The 15897-nt window shown below is 54.1% G+C and overlaps 3 protein-coding genes across 3 annotated transcripts; all 3 read right to left on the bottom strand.

Moving 5' to 3' along the window:
* Positions 1 to 5474: 5474 nt before the first annotated feature.
* LOC122365866 (radixin-like) lies at positions 5475 to 6986 on the bottom strand. Its single transcript, XM_043337448.1, has one exon. The coding sequence runs from the start codon at positions 6984 to 6986 to the stop codon at positions 5475 to 5477; it is 1512 nt and encodes a 503-aa protein (XP_043193383.1).
* Positions 6987 to 9423: 2437 nt separating this feature from the next.
* On the bottom strand, positions 9424 to 10935 carry LOC122365865 (radixin-like). The gene has a single exon (XM_043337447.1). It carries the CDS (start codon positions 10933 to 10935, stop codon positions 9424 to 9426), a length of 1512 nt encoding a protein of 503 aa, XP_043193382.1.
* A 2782-nt stretch (positions 10936 to 13717) lies between these two features.
* On the bottom strand, positions 13718 to 15229 carry LOC122365863 (radixin-like). Its single transcript, XM_043337446.1, has one exon. The coding sequence runs from the start codon at positions 15227 to 15229 to the stop codon at positions 13718 to 13720; it is 1512 nt and encodes a 503-aa protein (XP_043193381.1).
* Between the last annotated feature and the right edge of the window lie 668 nt (positions 15230 to 15897).

Raw genomic sequence — 15897 nt, 5'->3', positions numbered from 1 at the left:
TGACACGCGCGGTATTAGTGGGACTACATGACACGCAGGCAGCTGGATGTGAGATGTTTTGCCCGAGTTCTTGTTTGAATGATGCTATTGTGAGTGTGAATGAATGTGTCAGCTCGTGTGGGCATATATGTATGTATGGTGATAAAAGAAATAAGACGTCCTCACGTAATTCGTTCGTCGTAATATAATTGCGCATGTGAGCCTTGTTTGTTGAACCATTGAAGGAAGTCGATACATGGAGACCAGCCACGCAAGCTTAGCTCTTTTAAACCATTTTCATTGTGATTGCCTAAAAACTAATGATAAAAGTTTTATGGCAATGTATGAAGGCTTCTAAACATACCTTGTTGATATTGCTGTCCTGAGTGGCCTATAACGAATATATCCTGCTACTATCGTTAGTCCGATAAAAGGTGTTCCTACTCGTATCTGTCGCCGCAAAATAGTATTTTTAGGCCCCTGGATTCGGGCCTTTAGTGATCTGAATGTGCTAGGGCCGCGGAGGCACACTATCCGGAATGCTACGAGTACTCCGGAATGCTACAGGTACGTCGAGCTATTAAAAGCGCGAAATTTAGTTATCTTTAATGGCGATTAGAGATATGAAGAGGAAATTGAACTGCGGACTCCATCGGATTAACCACGTCACGGTTAATTTAACACAACTGGCTTATTAATTGAAGATTGATTAAGTGGTGCTTCGCTGTTTCGTGATGGACATAGCTCCGTAAGAATCTACGGTTCATACCTGGGATGGATCAGGATGAGACGCAGGCTGACCTTAGGAGATAAAATTCACTATCTGACAGTTTCGGGTTTGACGTAATCTGTTTTTCGATCATTTCTCATCAGCTCTATCCAAAACTATTCCCAAACGCCTTTGTGTCGTTGAAAGTTATTATCCTGGCAAGCTGAACGCAAAAAACACAGCGGCTCTCGGTTCCCTGTCGCGTCTGGAACTTTGTTGCGTCACTCACTAATGACGTCACCAGTACTGACGTCACCGATCGGTGGTTCGTCACGTCACTCCCCTGGCGCGCCAATCAGACTATCGGCGCCGCATCTAAATGTCTTTGGAACGATCACCGATGGCGCGAGATAGCGCGTGCAGCGGCGGCGGCTCGTGCGTGTCTGACCGGACACAGCGGGATCCTGCAGTGCACTGTGCGTCATCGCGAGCTTATGCTGCAGGGGATGAGGGTGGGGGTGCATCGTGTAGATGTGGAGCATACCCATTGAGCAGATGCTTTCCTGGTGGTTCTGAAATACAAGCGATGTTTTCCATCAGTTGACTATTGTGATCTCCGTGCTGGTCAGCGCACTGGTCATATCCCAAATTCGATACTGCATCGCAGTATATGGTGCTTGCACCAGACACAATCTCTCTCGGATACAAAAAATATTAAACTACGCAGCCAAAGTCATTTTCGGCCGAAAAAAGTACGACCATGTTTCCGATTTGATGTGCCAGTTGCGCTGGCTCAGCGCGGAGAACCTCGTCACCTACCACTCCCTGTGCCTGTTGCACAAAGTGCGGTGTTACGCCGAGCCGGAGGTGCTGGCACACAGTCTGACCACTGTGGCGGAGGCGCGCGGCGGGAGCGCGGCTGTCAGTACCCGGCAGGACGCGCTCCTGCACGTGCCGCGATCCCGTACAGAGATGGGCAAACGCCGGTTCACCTGCCGAGCGCCGGCTGCCCTCAACTCGCTGCCACCTGATTTGACCCGACTGCCCCCTGGAGCTTTCGGACGTCACTTGCGTACCCATCTGCTCAAGGAGCAAAACACTGTCTAGCCAGCATGACTGTTTATCTGCACGTGTGTTTCCCTTTCATCATCTTTTATCGTTTTTTTTTATCACCATCTGTTTTATTGACGACGGGCAGTAATAGCCACATGTGCACGTGGAATGTCCTGAATAAATTGTCTATTGTCTATTGTCTATTGTCTATTGTTAGTTCCCAGTAAAATTCCATCAGACTATTGTTAGTTCTCAGTAAAATTAAAAGATGCGTCACTTTTTTGTTGATGGAATATAGTTCAGCATAATTCCGTTTTTAGATGATACTCGTCTTTATCATTTCGCTTTAACTTTTGGTCTGACTTACTTCCTCACTAATTGGTGTATCTCATACTTCATAGACCAATGGATACATATAATGAAAAACAAATGCATTCAATATCTTAGGCAATTTGACTTTAAATTGAATGGCTTAAAACGAAATAATTAGGCCAAATTCTTCCATTATTTTGGTCGATTTTATTGCTTATGCCCTGGGGACTAAACCAGATGACTTCATTTGAAAAAGAACCTAATTTCCTTTGGTATCCAGCTGTCCGATACAGACAAAGAACTTCTGGTCATTTCTCAAAACAGCACTGCCCTCTTGCAATTTATGAATGGGATCGTAGACGTCATGGCAGACTATTTTACCAGTGGCTTTATCCTGCAGCAAAGTATCACGAATGGAGTCGCGTTTTATCGTGGCAATACGGCGCCCACTATCTAAAGCTCCATCTATTCACTCTATCCATCTGTTCTCATCGGACCTTCGGGTCTGCTGTGGCACTCCGACCCGTGCCCGCTCTGTAATTTCGCTGCCAGAGTGGAGCCGTGTATATTTCTCCGGTGGCCGGCCCACAGCCGCGGGCCTAATTAAACTCCTCTCCCCGCCGACCATCAGCCGAGCAGATTCTCTCAGATCGCCGTGTCGGGTCGGGCTCGGAGTTCTATGGAGCAGGCTCGGCGCGCGGCGGACGATTGGAATTCCCCAGGTTAGGTCAGATATCGTCTGCGGATGGTCCAGCGGCAGATGGGCGGCCGGACGCCGGACGGTGGGCGGGGCCGGGGGCGGGGCCGGGGGGGGGGGGCGGGGGGCGGGGACCGCGGGCAGGGGGGGGGGCGCCTGCTGCGGCCCGTGTGGCGGGAGTCAGCTGTGCAGCGTGCTCAGCTGATATCAGAGACGATAGGCGAGCGGAAGGTTTTACGGACCGCAGAGCGAGCCGCTCAGACATTTGAGGTTTTTACTCACCTCACTGGTGTCATGTTGCCTGAGCTAATGGACGAAGGAAAAGTGCCGACTGCCGACGGCCATGCCTTCATTGTCCGGCTACGCTAGATTGACTGCCCACTCAGACGTCAATGCCTAAGAAGAAGAGAAACACGAATGGACAGTCCGTGCCAATAACTATCGCTGTTCCAGCTTTATTTGTCAAAGGGCTGAGCCAGCGTAATTTAGCTCCTGATCCTCTCGATCTTGCTTGAGATTGAACGAAAATTAGTTCTTATGCGTTGCCTGGGATCCTTAAGTTTTTACTCAGGACGTAAAATGCTCCGAACATACCGTATAGCAGCGAACACACAGCACGAGACAAGCCTTTCAGCGTCTCCTCTCCGTCCCCCTCCTCCCCCTCCCTCCGTGCGCTCCCCGGCCCTCGGCCGCGGGCGGTGCAGCTCAGCGGGGACCAATCAGCGTGCAGGGGGCGTGTCGGCGCGCGGCCATGACGCTCCATCGATCGGGGCGTGGCTGGCGGCCCGCCCGCCGGAGACGGATCGGCGCAAAAACGAGCTGTCCCGACCGGCCCGCGACGCTTCGACTGTCCCGACTGGCCCGACGGCGGCGGAGGGAGAGAGAGAGAGAGAGAGAGAGAGAGAGAGAGAGAGAGAGAGAGAGAGAGAGAGAGAGAGAGAGAGAGAGAGAGAGAGAGAGAGAGAGAGAGAGAGAGAGAGAGAGAGAGAGAGAGAGAGAGAGAGAGAGAGAGAGAGAGACGGACACAGCAAGCCAGCCAGCCAGACAGACAGACAGACAGCCAGACAGACAGACAGACAGACATTTCAGACAGACAGACAACCAGGCAGAGAGACAGACAAACAGACAGACAGACAGACAGACAGACAGACAACCAGGCAGAGAGACAGACAAACAGACAGACAGACAGACAGACAGACAGACAGACAGACAGACAGACAGACAGACAGACAGACAACCAGGCAGAGAGACAGACAAACAGACAGACAGACAGACGGACAGGCGGAGACATCACCCACGGTTCTGGAGCTCTGTCTTGTCCTGCTCCTCCCCGCCTCTTCCTGTCCCAGTTCCTCGTTTGTCCCCTCTCCTCCCCACTCGCCGTTCCCCTGTGTCCATCCCTCGGCACGTGCCCTCTCGTGGCCACCGGCGTGGACCGCCCGCCGGGGGTCACTCGGCCTCAGCTGGGCTGCACGTGGGTTAATTAGCGGAGAGCGGCGGCGGCGCGCGACACGCTTGGCCGCTAAGAGCGCCGCCAGGAGCGTGGCGGGCGGGCACCTCGAGAGCGGTGGGTCGGAACGCACCGCCATGGGTCTGACGGCGGCCCGCGGCGATTGACTGATGGTCTGGGGCGGGGATGGGGTGGGGGGATGCGAGGGGGCACTGCGGAGCGCGATAGAGAGGCAAACTTGACATTGCCACGAGACATGATATTTAGGGACTTCGTTATATAATTTAAGCATATGTATAATGTAACTCCACTAAGTAAACAAGTGAGGTTGGCATTGCCGACTTACAGACTGGTCTCGGATTCCAATATCAAATGTGTCAGGCATCGACGATAGGATATCGGGGAAGTGTTACAACAGTAGCCAAGTGCTTGACTGTTGCCAAATCAGAGGCCCACCAATTCTCATCCACGTGTTGTAGTGGTTCTATACTGATGCACCGATGAGTGGGACACCTACCAATCAAAATGACACGGGCTTCTTCTTTATTTTGCTCTTCCGATCACATGAAGCGTACCTTCAGGAAGATGCATGCATAACATGAAAATATCGTTTGTAGCTGGCAGAACATGTCATTTTGGTGAATATACTTTCGGTAAACCAAACCTTAGCCTTCTTACGCCTGTCAAGAATGAACAATCAACATTCAGACTCCATCAACAGAGCTCAAACTCTGCAGCCATTAGACGACTAAATAACCGATCCCGTACGGTGGTCTCACCAGCCAGGCAATGGTTGAACATTGGCCGTATCCCAGCTGCCGGTGGCTGATTAGCGAGTCAGCCGCCAACCAGTGGTGGCTCAGTCTAATCGTCTCTCCGCGACACTATAACTATCGAAGTTCTGTCTTTAGTGGTGTTTGTGACGAAATGGGTACAAAGCAAGATACTGCTGCGGGCTTATTGGCCCACGAACCACACTTCCCTAACCACCAGCAATATCAAGCATAGGGACGTGAATAACAACTCATCGAATCAGGCAGTACCTATGTGGTGAACCACAGCATGTCTTACATAGATGATAGTCAGCGGAATGTTTCATTGTTCGCAGCTTTATCAGCTTTGATCCTGAACACTGTCGGAATATGATCGCGATGCATGAAACCCAGCCATGTCCTGCTTCGTGCTGCTTTCGTCGAGCTTGTAACGAACATGCTGAACACAAAGCCACACTGCATCAACAATGCCTGCATTGATGTCCGTGAGACGATGCGGCGTCAGTCGGGGGCCATCAGGCTCTGGATGAAGGCGCCCCAGCTCTCAGGCTCAGAGAGGGACAGGCTCGACTCGAATCGGTTCCTGCTTCGCTTCAGAGCCATAAAGTCGATACTCCCGGACTGTGGCAAGTTTATGTAGATAGGATCGCTCCGTGGCAGTTCAGCACCTCTGAAAGTCGATCCCTCTTCAGTGTCACTCACAGACTGGGCAGAGTTGCTGCCAAAGCTGCTTCCCAGGACGGCGAACCTCTCATTCAACACGCTGATAAGTTCTTGGCTGAAGTCGCAGTCGCAGTCAACTTCCACACCACCGGCTGCCTCAGCCCCGCCCTCGGCGCCACCCACTTCTTCATGTTGCAGCATCTGGACATCAGCTTCAATCGCCTCCTCTCTCGCCGCGGCGGCCATGATTTCATCCGATTCCATCGTTTCACTTCTTGAAAGCTGTCCCTCGCCGTACCCGGACGAGGCATGCGTACTGCTGTTGGTCGAGCTGATGTCCTCACTTGCTGCGCTGGCGGCGGCTCTCTGGCTGCCGTCAGCACGCTCTGAAACCTGCTGGCCAGGCGATGGTAGAGCCGTCTCTCCCACAGAAGGCGTGGAGGATGAGGGCCTGGACTGCCGCCCAGAGATCCCCAACCGGTTGTAGCCAGAAATTAGCGTCATGAGGTCCGCGCCGATCTGTTCTCGAACCGTGTCAAACACGAATCTCCGATTGTGATGGCACGGTCGGTTGATAATGAACTTGTGGCCATCGACGTTGATGGTGTGCATGTTCGGCCAGGACAGCCATATTTTCGGCGTCAGTTTGACCTCGTAGACGCCGACTCCGTGGGCAGTGACCCCGAGCCAGACGTGGTCGCCGCGCTCCGTGGTCACATCGAAGTACGTCACGCCGTACCCGTCCAGCCCCTGCGCCAGCTGAAAGTACTTGGTCAGCGCCTCGCGTTGTGAGGTCCCGGTCAGCCTTCTGTGCAGGCACGCCACCTTCATCTGCCAGGCGGCGTGCGCCTCGCCGGTGAGCGAGCACCGGTGTTCCTGCGGCCCGACCACGGTGGGCGGTTGGACGCTGTCCTGGTAGTGCGTGTGGCGGCAGTGGTCGCTGTAGTCGCCAAACTGCACCTGGGCGGCATAGGCGGCCAGCTGGGCGGCCGTGCTGAATGGGCAGGACAGCTCACCGCTCCCGATGGCTGCCTGCAGCTGTCGGAAGAGCAGCGCCAGCGCCTGCTCGTCGATCACGTGAGCCGGCACGTCACTCGGCCAGAAGCGCACCATGAACCGAAAGTGCAGCGGCGACTCCTTGCGAAAACGGCGGCCGCCTAGGATCTCGCTGGCGCGTAGCCACGTGTGCGTGCCTTTGCGGTCGAGGAACTGCAGCCCGAAGAGATGCGTCATGTTCAGCCCCAGTACGCCAGCCACCTTGTTGAACAGGTGCCGACCGGTGGCCTTCCTCTTCACCACGAAGCTGAGCGGGTGGGAGCAGGTCTCCACCAGCACTTCCAGCTGCGCCATGGTGAGGCGCTAGGGTCGGTGGTCAGTCAGACTCGGTGTCACGGGGCTCAACACCAGGCGACAGGACACGGTCTTCAACACCAGGCGACAGGGCACTGTCTTCAACACCAGGCGACAGGGCACGGTCTTCAACACCAGGCGACATGACACTGTTTTCAACACCAGGCGACAGGGCACGGTCTTCAACACCAGGCGACAGGGCTTGGTCTCCAACACCAGGCGACAGGACACGGTCTCCAACACCAGGCGACAGGACACGGTCTCCAACACCAGGCGACAGGACACGGTCTCCAACACCAGGCGACAGGACACTGGTACCGTGCTGGGTCTCGTGCTGACTGCCACTGACTGGCGTCCGCTCCGCGCGTCTCGACATTAAGTCGGACACTGCAGTCTCAGATAGCCGGAGCGATAACTAGGGTGCGTTCGGAGAGCGCGGAATATTCCCCGTCATCGTGAAAATTCCCCGTGTTGCGTTCGGAGAGGGACATTCCATACCGCCAATTTCAAGGATCGCCGCTACTGCGCCAAGTTGAGTTCGTGGGATTTTGTTTGGGTTATTTGGGTTATTTGGTTATTTGGAACGCTACATCTATGGCAAGATGTAATAAGAATGAAGCTCTTGAAGAAAGAACAACTAAGAAAAATCACAATTATTTTCAAAATGTCCCATCTGTACTGTGCCTCCCCCCCCCCCACCCCAAACACACACAACACAACACTTCAAATTATCGTTTTCATGCTTCAGAGGACAATCACACAACTAAGTAAGCATTATCAATTGTTGGATTTGCAATAAAACTGATCAGGGTGGAAACAAACGCAAGAAATATCCATTTATATTCAATAATATACTCACTCGAGCATACCGATGGGCGCCGCCATCTTGACGGGAACGACGCGTGAGATGCTTTTTAGATTCCGCGCTTTCCGCGTTCGTTCCGCGGAACGTTCCCCGGGAATCGCTCTCCGAACGGCACATTCGGCGGAAATTTCATGCCGGCGTGGAATATTCCCCGGGAATCTGCCTCTCCGAACGCACCCCTAGTTAGGGCTGACGCGGCTCGGGCTGACTCATTCGTGCGGTGGGGAGGTGTATGCCTGGGGAAGGGAAGGAGCAGGGATTATTGGCGCTATCATTGCAACAGCTATTACGTTTTCTCTTTGTATTGGGCTAAGTCGCTCTCTTACTGGGGCCATCATCGTCGCCCACCAAAGTCTTCCAGATCCGCCGATGGACAGCAAGGTGACCTAATGTAGCGGCGCAACTCAGATAATGGAGTAGCACCGCTGAAACCACCTCTAATTTCCTTTTCTGAAAGAGCGAATCGTGTACTTCACCTGCGAACTTCATCTAATGCAGAGGTCGGCAAATAGGGGGCATGCCACTTTGGGGGTAATGGAGCCCTTCGGCGGAGGGAAATGGGGGTCTCTGAGAAAATCCCATCTCCTAGATGTTAGAATCACTGGCTCCCTTGATGGGTCAGAACTCAGACATCGCGACGGTTTCGCCCAAGGTTAATGATAATTGATAAGTCCAGGCCAAACGCACACAATAGGCATGAATAGTATTCCTACATAATTGTTGTTCTTACTGCATGATCGAACACCCAGAGAAGGCCATTTATTATCACAGTCACGCTTGCATGCAGACAGCTACTCGTACACATTAGCTCACACATAAGCAGAGGGTGGACAATCGTTGTCCTCGAATCGGCGGAAAACTGATTCCAACCCTATGACAACTTGACTACGTTAGCTGTATGACATGAATAGCTCGCAGTATGTGCTGCGAAGAGTGGTACTGGTCCCCGCACTATAATTGCTTCACCAGCAATGACATCAAACATAGGAACATGCATAACTGCACTAATCAAATCCAGCAGAATGGTATGGGCTTCCTCTAAGATACTAGTTAGCGCCTCCACTCCGTCGATTTCATCCTCAGGCTAGTCAAATCCAGAGTATATAGAGTCAAATCCTTCTCCAGTGCTCTGCCCCCTGCTCCGGGCTGGACGCCCAGCTTTATCCCATGCGGGAAGCTCCAGTAGGAGCAGGCCCGTAGCCGGGTGCGGTGAGTGTCAGGGGGCTTGGTCGCCTGTCCATCGTACGGGTTCAACACCGACGACTCACTAGAGTGTCCGCTCAGACCAATCTCTCCCCCTAATTCCAAGTATCCTTTCCATCTCTGAAACGGTTACGTCAGACTGAAGAGCCTAACTCAACGAAACAAACAAACAAAGGTAGCTAGCAGGAAGTGTCACTGTTTACAGCTTCATCAGCTTTTCTCCTGAACAGTGTCACGATGATCACGATGCATGAGACCCAATCATGCCTTGCCTCATGCTGCTTTCACTGGAGTTGAAACGAAAGTGCTGAACATAAAGCCGCACTGCATCAACAATGCCTGTATTGATGTCCGTGAGACGTTGCGGCGTCAGTCGGGGGCCATCAGGCTCTGGATGAAGGCGCCCCAGCTCGCAGGCTCAGAGAGGGACAGGCTCGACTCGAATCGGTTCCTGCTTCGCTTCAGAGCCATAAACTCGCCACTCCCGGGTTGTGGTAGGTTTATGTAGATAGGATCGCTCCGTGGCGGCTCGGCACCTCTGAGAGTCGACCCCTCTTCAGTGTCACTCACAGATTGGGCAGAGTTGCTGCCAAAGCTGCTTCCCAGGACGGCGAACCTCTCATTCAAGACGCTGACAAGTCCCTGGCTGAAGTCGCAGTCGCAGTCAACTTCCACACCACCGGCTGCCTCAGCCCCGCCCTCGGCGCCACCCACTTCTTCATGTTGCAGCATCTGGACATCAGCTTCAATCGCCTCCTCTCTCGCCGCGGCGGCCATGATTTCATCCGATTCCATCGTTTCACTTCTTGAAAGCTGTCCCTCGCCGTACCCGGACGAGGCAGGCGTACTGCTGTTGGTCGAGCTGATGTCCTCACTCGCCGCGCTGGCGGCGGCTCTCTGGTTGCCGTCAGCACGCTCTGAAGCCTGTTGACCAGGAGATGGTGGAGCCGTCTCTCCCACAGAAGGTGTGGAAGATGAAGGCCTGGATTGCGGCCCAGAAATCCCCAACCGGTTGTAGCCAGAAATTAACGTCATGAGGTCCACGCAGACCTGTTCTCGAGCCATGTAGAAGACGAGCTTCCGATTGTGATGGCACGATCGCTTGATAATGAACTTATGGCCATCGAAGTTGATGGTCTGCATGTTCGGCCAGGACAGCAAGAATTTCGGCGTCAGTTTGACCTCGTAGACGCCGACTCCGTGGGCAGTGACCCCGAGCCAGGCGTGGTCGCCGCGCTCCGTGGTCACATCGAAGTACGTCACGCCGTACCCGTCCAGCCCTTGCGCCAGCTGAAAGTACTTGGTCAGCGCCTCGCGTTGTGAGGTCCCGGTCAGCCTTCTGTGCAGGCACGCCACCTTCATCTGCCAGGCGGCGTGCGCCTCGCCGGTCAGCGAGCACCGGTGTTCCTGCGGCCCGACGACGGTGGGCGGTTGGATGCTGTCCTGGTAGTGCGTATGGCGGCAGTGGTCGCTGTAGTCGCCGAACTGCACCTGGGCGGCATAGGCGGCCAGCTGGGCGGCCGTGCTGAATGGACAGGCCAGCTCACCGCTCCCGATGGCCGCCTGCAGCTGTCGGAAGAGCAGCGCCAGCGCCTGCTCGTCGGTCACGTGAGCCGGCACGTCGCTCGGCCAGAAGCGCACCATGAATCGAAAGTGCAGCGGCGACTCCTTGCGAAAACGGCGACCGCCTAGGATCTCGCTGGCGCGTAGCCACGTGCGCGTGCCTTTGCGGTCGAGGAACTGCAGCTCGAAAAGATGCGTCATGTTCAGCCCCAGTAGGCCAGCCACCTTGTTCAATAGCTGCTGGCCAGTGGTCTTCCTCTTCACCACGAAGCTGAGCGGGTGGGAGCAGGTCTCCACCAGCACTTCCAGCTGCGCCATGGCGAGGCGCTAGGGTCGGTGGTCAGTCAGACTCGGTGTCACGGGGCTCAACACCAGGCGACAGGACACGGTCTTCAACACCAGGCGACAGGGCACTGTCTTCAACACCAGGCGACAGGGCACGGTCTTCAACACCAGGCGACAGGACACTGTCTTCAACACCAGGCGACAGGGCACGGTCTCCAACACCAGGCGACAGGGCACGGTCTCCAACACCAGGCGACAGGGCACTGTCTTCAACACCAGGCGACAGGGCACTGGTACCGTGCTGGGTCTCGTGCTGACTGCCACTGACTGGCGTCCGCTCTGCGCGTCTCGACATTAAGTCGGACACTGCAGGCTTAGATAGCCGGAGCGATAACTAGTTAGGGCTGACGCTACACTCGGAGACTGACTCATTCGAGCGGTGAGGACTGGGAGGTGTATGTCTGGGGAAGGGAAGGAGCAGGGATTATTGGCGCTATCATTGCAACAGCTATTACGTTTTCTCTTTGCATTGGGTTAAGTCGTTCTCTTACTGCCGGCCATCATCGTTGCCCACCAAAGTCTTCCAGGTCCGCCGATGGACAGCAAGGTGGCCCAATGTAGTGGCGCAACTCAGATCATGGAGTAGCACTGCTGAAACCACCTCCAATTTCCTTTTCTGAAAGAGCGAATCGTGCACTTTACTTGCGAACTTCATCCAATGCAGCGGTCGGCAGATAGGGGGCATGCCACTTTGGGGGTAATGGAGCCCTTCGGCGGAGGGAAATGGGGGTCTCTGAGAAAATCCCATCTCCTAGATGTTAGAATCACTGGCTCCCTTGATGGGTCAGACATCGCGACGGTTTCGCCCAAGGCTTATGATAAGCCCATGCCAAACGCACACAATAGGCATGAATTGATTAGCTGGCGCGTGTCAATTTTCTTGTAGCTGCTAAACATTTCGTAAAACTGTGCAAAAAGCAGCTGCCATGGCTTAGCTGTCGTCCGTCGATTTGCATTTTCACAGCCGAAGAGTGGATCGGACCCCAGTCTTTTGGCCTGCGTGCTAGAGTATTGCGGAAAAACGAGAAGTGTTACCCGTGACGATAGGAATCCGCTGCTACCGATGTTAAAGCCCCTGGCCATTGCGTGACCTTTCAGAGTTCAATAACAATTGACAAGTGTCGAAAAAATGGGGGAAAATGTAGCTACTTGAAGTGAGATTTTATGGCCTACCATCATACCATGATCTCAAGAAAGATCTTTTTGGGTTAAAGCCATGAAAGGTATAAAGACAATGATCGGCTCGAGGTTACAGTTTTGTTGTGATCCGACGCTTTTTACGTGAGTTACTCACGAAAAGCCAGCGGCATCCCCTACATGTACGAGGGACCAATTAGTGATGTCAATTACAGAAAAACGTGATACCGATACCAAACCAAACACTAACATTACCTACCCATGGAAAAATACCGATACCGAACCAACTTCGGAAACCGAGGAAAATACCACCTTTTTACCAAATTCCCAGCATCTTTTACGTTAGCGACGATTTACAATACCAACAAAATACCAAATGCATTCACCTTGAAATATCAAATAGCAAGTTGGTATCGGTTTGGTATCGGTATACCAAAAAGATCAGTGGGGCCTGGTAGGCGAAATGATGATCTGCCTACCTGTGGCCCAAAACGGGGCACGACCCCGGAACACCTGCCGAGCACTGAATTCCAGTGGATAGCTTCTAATCACAGTCCTGGTCTTCCACGTACCTAACCTACAGACACCGCTGCACTTTCTGAGGTAGGTCTCCTGTAGAAACTGTTTTCATGCCAAACTAATACACCATTCTCCTGGTTCTGATATGCTCTTGGTAAAGATACAGCGGCTGATTTGTCAGATAATTTTTTTTCATACGTTGTTCAGAATCGGTGATTTAGATATCCGACGTCAGCATTCCGAGATAATTGTCGTTCTTACTGCATGTTCGAACGCCCAGAGAAGCTCATTTATTATCACAGTCACGCTTGCATGCAGACTGCTACTCGTACACATTAGCTCACACATAAGCAGAGGGTGGACAATCGTTGTCCTCGAATCGGCGGAAAACTGATTCCAACCCTATGACAACTTGACTACGTTAGCTGTATGACATGAATAGCTCGTACTCATGATTTCATTTCGCAGTATGTGCTGCGAAGAGTCGTACTGGTCCCCGCACTATAATTGCTTCACCAGCAATGACATCAAACCTAGGAACATGCATAACCACTAATCAAATCCAGCAGAATGGTATGGGCTTCCTCTAAGATACTAGTTAGCGCCTCCGTTCCGTCGATACCATCCTAAGGCTAGTCAAATCCTTCTCCACTCCTCTGCCCCCTGCTCCGGGCTGGACGGACAGCTTTATCCCATGCGGGAAGCTCCAGTAGGAGCAGGCCCGTAGCCGGGTGCGGTGAGTGTCAGGGGGCTTGGTCGCCTGTCCATCGTACGGGTTCAACACCGACGACTCACTAGAGTGTCCGCTTAGACCAATCTCTCCCCCTAATTCCAAGTATCCTTTCCATCTCTGAAACGGTTACGTCAGACTGAAGAGCCTAACTCAACGAAACAAACAAACAAAGGTAGCTAGCAGGAAGTGTCACTGTTTACAGCTTCATCAGCTTTTCTCCTGAACAGTGTCACGATGATCACGATGCATGAGACCCAATCATGCCTTGCCTCATGCTGCTTTCACTGGAGTTGAAACGAAAGTGCTGAACGCAAAGCCACACTGCATCAACAATGCCTGCATTGATGTCCGTGAGACGTTGCGACGTCAGTCGGGGGCCATCAGGCTCTGGATGAAGGCGCCCCAGCTCTCAGGCTCAGAGAGGGACAGGCTCGACTCGAATCGGTTCCTGCTTCGCTTCAGAGCCATAAAGTCGATACTCCCGGACTGTGGCAAGTTTATGTAGATAGGATCGCTCCGTGGCAGTTCAGCACCTCTGAAAGTCGATCCCTCTTCAGTGTCACTCACAGACTGGGCAGAGTTGCTGCCAAAGCTGCTTCCCAGGACGGCGAACCTCTCATTCAACACGCTGATAAGTTCTTGGCTGAAGTCGCAGTCGCAGTCAACTTCCACACCACCGGCTGCCTCAGCCCCGCCCTCGGCGCCACCCACTTCTTCATGTTGCAGCATCTGGACATCAGCTTCAATCACCTCCTCTACCACCGCAGCGGCCATGATTTCATCCGATTCCATCGTTTCACTTCTTGAAAGCTGTCCCTCGCCGTATCCGGACGAGGTAGGCGTACTGCTGTTGGTCGAGCTGATGTCCTCACTCGCCGCGCTGGCGGCGGCTCTCTGGCTGCCGTCAGCACGCTCTGAAACCTGCTGGCCAGGCGATGGTAGAGCCGTCTCTCCCACAGAAGGCGTGGAGGATGAGGGCCTGGACTGCCGCCCAGAGATCCCCAACCGGTTGTAGCCAGAAATTAGCGTCATGAGGTCCGCGCCGATCTGTTCTCGAACCGTGTCAAACACGAATCTCCGATTGTGATGGCACGGTCGGTTGATAATGAACTTGTGGCCATTGACGTTGATGGTGTGCATGTTCGGCCAGGACAGCCATATTTTCGGCGTCAGTTTGACCTCGTAGACGCCGACTCCGTGGGCAGTGACCCCGAGCCAGACGTGGTCGCCGCGCTCCGTGGTCACATCGAAGTACGTCACGCCGTACCCGTCCAGCCCCTGCGCCAGCTGAAAGTACTTGGTCAGCGCCTCGCGTTGTGAGGTCCCGGTCAGCCTTCTGTGCAGGCACGCCACCTTCATCTGCCAGGCGGCGTGCGCCTCGCCGGTGAGCGAGCACCGGTGTTCCTGCGGCCCGACCACGGTGGGCGGTTGGACGCTGTCCTGGTAGTGCGTGTGGCGGCAGTGGTCGCTGTAGTCGCCAAACTGCACCTGGGCGGCATAGGCGGCCAGCTGGGCGGCCGTGCTGAATGGGCAGGACAGCTCACCGCTCCCGATGGCTGCCTGCAGCTGTCGGAAGAGCAGCGCCAGCGCCTGCTCGTCGGTCACGTGAGCCGGCACGTCACTCGGCCAGAAGCGCACCATGAACCGAAAGTGCAGCGGCGACTCCTTGCGAAAACGGCGGCCGCCTAGGATCTCGCTGGCGCGTAGCCACGTGTGCGTGCCTTTGCGGTCGAGGAACTGCAGCCCGAAGAGATGCGTCATGTTCAGCCCCAGTAGGCCAGCCACCTTGTTCAATAGCTGCTGGCCAGTGGTCTTCCTCTTCACCACGAAGCTGAGCGGGTGGGAGCAGGTCTCCACCAGCACTTCCAGCTGCGCCATGGTGAGGCGCTAGGGTCGGTGGTCAGTCAGACTCGGTGTCACGGGGCTCAACACCAGGCGACAGGACACGGTCTTCAACACCAGGCGACAGGGCACTGTCTTCAACACCAGGCGACAGGGCACGGTCTTCAACACCAGGCGACATGACACTGTTTTCAACACCAGGCGACAGGGCACGGTCTTCAACACCAGGCGACAGGGCTTGGTCTCCAACACCAGGCGACAGGACACGGTCTCCAACACCAGGCGACAGGACACGGTCTCCAACACCAGGCGACAGGACACGGTCTCCAACACCAGGCGACAGGACACTGGTACCGTGCTGGGTCTCGTGCTGACTGCCACTGACTGGCGTCCGCTCCGCGCGTCTCGACATTAAGTCGGACACTGCAGTCTCAGATAGCCGGAGCGATAACTAGGGTGCGTTCGGAGAGCGCGGAATATTCCCCGTCATCGTGAAAATTCCCCGTGTTGCGTTCGGAGAGGGACATTCCATACCGCCAATTTCAAGGATCGCCGCTACTGCGCCAAGTTGAGTTCGTGGGATTTTGTTTGGGTTATTTGGGTTATTTGGTTACCTATTTGGAACGCTACATCTATGGCAAGATGTAATAAGAATGAAGCTCTTGAAGAAAGAACAACTAAGAAAAATCACAATTATTTTCAAA

This window comes from Amphibalanus amphitrite, unplaced genomic scaffold (assembly GCF_019059575.1).
Source record: "Amphibalanus amphitrite isolate SeventyFive unplaced genomic scaffold, NRLGWU_Aamphi_draft 000769F_arrow, whole genome shotgun sequence".
Lineage (NCBI taxonomy): Eukaryota > Metazoa > Arthropoda > Thecostraca > Balanomorpha > Balanidae > Amphibalanus > Amphibalanus amphitrite.
The sequence above is the reverse complement of the archived record's forward strand: the minus strand, read 5'-3'. Positions and strand labels throughout refer to the sequence as shown.

Coding starts and splice junctions, on each gene's coding strand:
- LOC122365866 (XM_043337448.1), bottom strand. CDS start 6,986: ATGGCGCAGCTGGAAGTGCTGGTGGAGACCTGCTCCCACCCGCTCAGC.
- LOC122365863 (XM_043337446.1), bottom strand. CDS start 15,229: ATGGCGCAGCTGGAAGTGCTGGTGGAGACCTGCTCCCACCCGCTCAGC.
- LOC122365865 (XM_043337447.1), bottom strand. CDS start 10,935: ATGGCGCAGCTGGAAGTGCTGGTGGAGACCTGCTCCCACCCGCTCAGC.